Here is a 3531-nt window from a genome sequence, read left to right on the forward strand (position 1 = left end):
GAGAAGCCCTGACTGGCCGCTGAGGGCGAGCCACACACACGCCCTCGCGCCCGGCGAACCCGCGCGGTCAGTATCATAGGACACAGGCTTTGCCGCAGTTCATCTTCCTCCCTGTGTACTTTCCGTTTGCCTTCCTGGAATTCTGCTGCATCACAGAAGCTGGAAGTTCTGATGTTCCATTGAACTCACGATGGAAAGTCTTGACTTGACCGGTCAGAGTAATGAAAGGCAGTCATAGAAATAAAGATTATTCCGCAGAAGGAGAAGGAGCTGGAAAACGACCAAAACGAAAGTGCCTTCAGTGGCATCCATTGCTAGCAAAGAAACTTCTTGACTTTTCAGAAGAGGAAGAAGAGGAAGACGAAGAGGAGGATATTGATAAGGTTCAACTTGTTGGGGCCGCTGGTCTAGAGCAAGATGGTGAAACTGAAGATGATGAATCACCAGAACAGCGAGCCCGGAGACCAATGAATGCATTTCTCTTATTTTGCAAACGTCATCGCTCTCTTGTACGTCAGGAACACAGGAACAGGCTTGATAACCGAGGTGCTACCAAGATACTAGCTGATTGGTGGGCTGTTCTCGATCCAAAGGAAAAGCAGAAATACACAGACATGGCCAAGGAGTATAAACATGCATTTATGAAAGCAAATCCTGGCTACAAATGGTGTGCTACCACAAACAAGCCTGTGAAATCCCCAACATCCACTGTCAATCCACGGGAGAAACTATGGGCCTTCCCATCTGACTCTTCAAGAGCCTTGCCAAGCCCCAAGAAAACAAAGCCTGAAGAAATGCCTCAGCTTAACTTTGGGATGGCTGATCCTACTCAAATGGGAGGCCTGAGCATGCTGCTTTTAGCTGGAGAACATGTTCTTGGTACACCAGAGATATCCTCTGGCACTTGCAGGCCTGATGTTTCAGAATCCTCTGAATTGCGTCAGGAGTCACCATTATTTCAGTTTGCCGAGATATCTTCAGGTACCTCCCACCCTGATGTTCCGTCAAAACAATGTCAAGCATCAGCCTTGTTTCAGTTTGCAGAGATCTGTTCGAAGACTTCACAGTTGGGCGGTGCTGAACCTGTAAAACGCTGTGGAGAGTCTGCACTCTTTCAACTGGCAGAGATGTGCCTGGCATCAGAGGGGGTGAAAATGGAAGAATCAAAGCTAATAAAAGCCAAAGAATCAGATGGCGGAAGAATTCAAGAACTGGAGAAGGGCAAGGAAGAAAGAGAAATGAAAATGGAGAAAATAGATGAAGCCAGGTTCCAGAAAGAAGCAGAATTTGAAAAATCAGCTAAGGAAAATGTAAGAGATTCTAAGGAATTAAGAAATTTTGAGGAGCTGCGAATGGATGATATAATGGGTATAAAAATGGAAGCTCCTAAAGCAATTAAAAAGGAAGAATTAGAGGAAGATCAAAAATGTAGTCACTTCCCTGATTTTTCTTACTCTGGCAGTAGCAAGATAATAATAAGCGATGTTCCCAGTAGGAAGGATCACATGTGCCATCCTCATGGCATTAGGATCATCGAGATTCCCACAGCGTTAAGCAAACCAGAAAAGCTAAAAAAGGAAAAGAAGAAAACCAAAATGGATCGACAGGGAAATGATAAATCCACACCCAAGAAGACTTGCAAAAAGAGGCAGTCCTCGGAATCTGATATCGAGAGTGTCATGTACACCATTGAAGCTGTTGCAAAGGGAGACTGGGGCATCGAGAAGCTTGGAGATACCCCTCGCAAGCAGGTGCATACATCCTCGAGTGGCAAGGGAAGCATTTTGGATGCCAAGCCACCAAAGAAGAAAGTGAAATCAAGAGAGAAGAAAATGTCAAAGGAGAGATCCTCAGACACCACCCAAGAGTCAAGACCTCAAGATTTTATCAGTATTTCTGCCAGCAAGAACATTTCTGGTGAGGTCCCAGAGGGTATAAAAGCAGAACCTTTGACCCCTACGGAGGATGCATTACCACCCAGTCTATCGGGACAGGCCAAGCCTGAGGACAGTGAGTGTCACAGAAAAATAGAGACTTGTGGCTCCCGGAAATCTGAGAGGTCTTGCAAAGGTGCTCTTTATAAAACCCTGGTGTCTGAGGGTATGCTCACCTCTCTGCGAGCTAATGTTGGCAGAGGGAAACGAAGGTCAGGAAAAGGAAAGTCCTCTGATCATGAAGAGTGTTGGCATGAAGAAAGCTGGACATTTCACCAGAGTGGGACCAGTGGAAGCAAGAAGTTCAAGAAGACAAAGCCAAAGGAAGACTCTCTCCTTGGCTCAGCAAAGCTGGATGAAGAATTTGAAAAGAAATTCAACAGCCTCCCTCAGTATAGTCCTGTTACATTTGACCAGAAATGTGTACCTGTCCCAAGAAAAAAGAAGAAGACCGGACATATGTCCTCAGAACCGACCCAAACCAGCAAAGGTCCTTTCCAGTCTCAGAAAAAGAACTTATTCCACAAAATTGTCAGCAAATACAAGCACAAAAAGGAGAAGCCTAATGTTCCGGAAAAAGGAAGTGGGGATAAATGGTCAAACAAGCAACTCTTCTTGGCTGCCATTCACCCTACAGAAGCCATATTTTCAGAAGACAGAAACACCACAGAGCCTGCTTATAAGGTTACAAATGCCCCATCCATTCCCAACACTCCAGAGCCAACAAGGGCGCAAGAACCCTTGGTGGGCAGTCAAAAGAGAAAAGCAAGGAAAACCAAGATCACACACCTTGTCAGGACAGCAGATGGCCGGGTATCACCAGCAGGAGGTACTTTGGATGACAAACCAAAGGAACACCTGCAGAGGAGTCTTGTTAAGGTGACCGAGACAGGCTGCAATGACGAATGCTCACACAACCGAGAGGCCACGGAGACGCGGAGCAGCACCCCGGAGATGCCCGCCGTGTCTGCGTTCTTCAGCCTCGCTGTGCCGGCCGAAGTGGCTGCCATGGAACATGCATAGAAGTCAGAGATCAACTCCGCTCCCCCATGATGGACAGCCAAAAGAAATGCCCCCGACTCCTGTACTTATTTCTTGCGCTGACCAGTGAAGCGCCCTTTAATTGTAAAACATTGTGCTTTACCTACTACCCTAGCCTTGTCTTTATTGAGAGATGCTAGTGAGTCCATGTGGTGGCAAATAGAGACAGCAAACAAGTGCTTGTTGCCCTACACGGCCCAGATTCACTTGAAGCAGAAGTTGGCACCCTGGGCCAGTTTGTTCTTTCAGAACCCAGAGTCTTTGAGGGTGATGTTGTCTGTCTGATAATGAGCAGAAATGGGATGATCCTAGAGCTTTGCTTTCTATGGAAGGCTTTTGATGGTAATAGGTGGTAACTTGGTAAAAGGCTGCCTTTACTGTAGCTAATCCAGCATCTCTTTTACCAACCAGAGAGTGTGAAACTAGTTTCATATATTACCTAGCTATTCTTTCAAAACAAAAACCAAAAGCAAAAAAACAAAAACTGACACACTGCACTAGTTATTATTAGATATTCTTAGTCTTTTTTGTACATGGAGGTTTATGTTCTAAGATG

General features: G+C 45.8%; 1 protein-coding gene across 2 annotated transcripts; it reads left to right on the forward strand.

The window, feature by feature from the left end:
* The first annotated feature begins 221 nt into the window (after positions 1-221).
* Positions 222-2957, forward strand: LOC132486589 (HMG box transcription factor BBX-like). 2 transcript variants are annotated; one of them, XM_060094000.1, is made up of 2 exons: positions 222-2424; positions 2515-2957. In XM_060094000.1, the coding sequence occupies exons 1-2, from the start codon at positions 222-224 to the stop codon at positions 2955-2957; spliced, it is 2646 nt and encodes an 881-aa protein (XP_059949983.1). The 2 variants fall into 2 exon arrangements, with proteins under 2 accessions (XP_059949983.1, XP_059949974.1); XM_060093991.1 differs by having other exon boundaries at positions 222-2957.
* Positions 2958-3531: the final 574 nt, after the last annotated feature.

The sequence above is a fragment of the Mesoplodon densirostris genome, chromosome 1 (genome assembly GCF_025265405.1).
Source record: "Mesoplodon densirostris isolate mMesDen1 chromosome 1, mMesDen1 primary haplotype, whole genome shotgun sequence".
In the NCBI taxonomy this organism is placed as follows: domain Eukaryota; kingdom Metazoa; phylum Chordata; class Mammalia; order Artiodactyla; family Ziphiidae; genus Mesoplodon; species Mesoplodon densirostris.

Bases quoted from the DNA above. Each gene is read 5' to 3' on its own strand.
- LOC132486589 (XM_060093991.1), top strand. From the start codon at position 222: ATGAAAGGCAGTCATAGAAATAAAGATTATTCCGCAGAAGGAGAAGGA.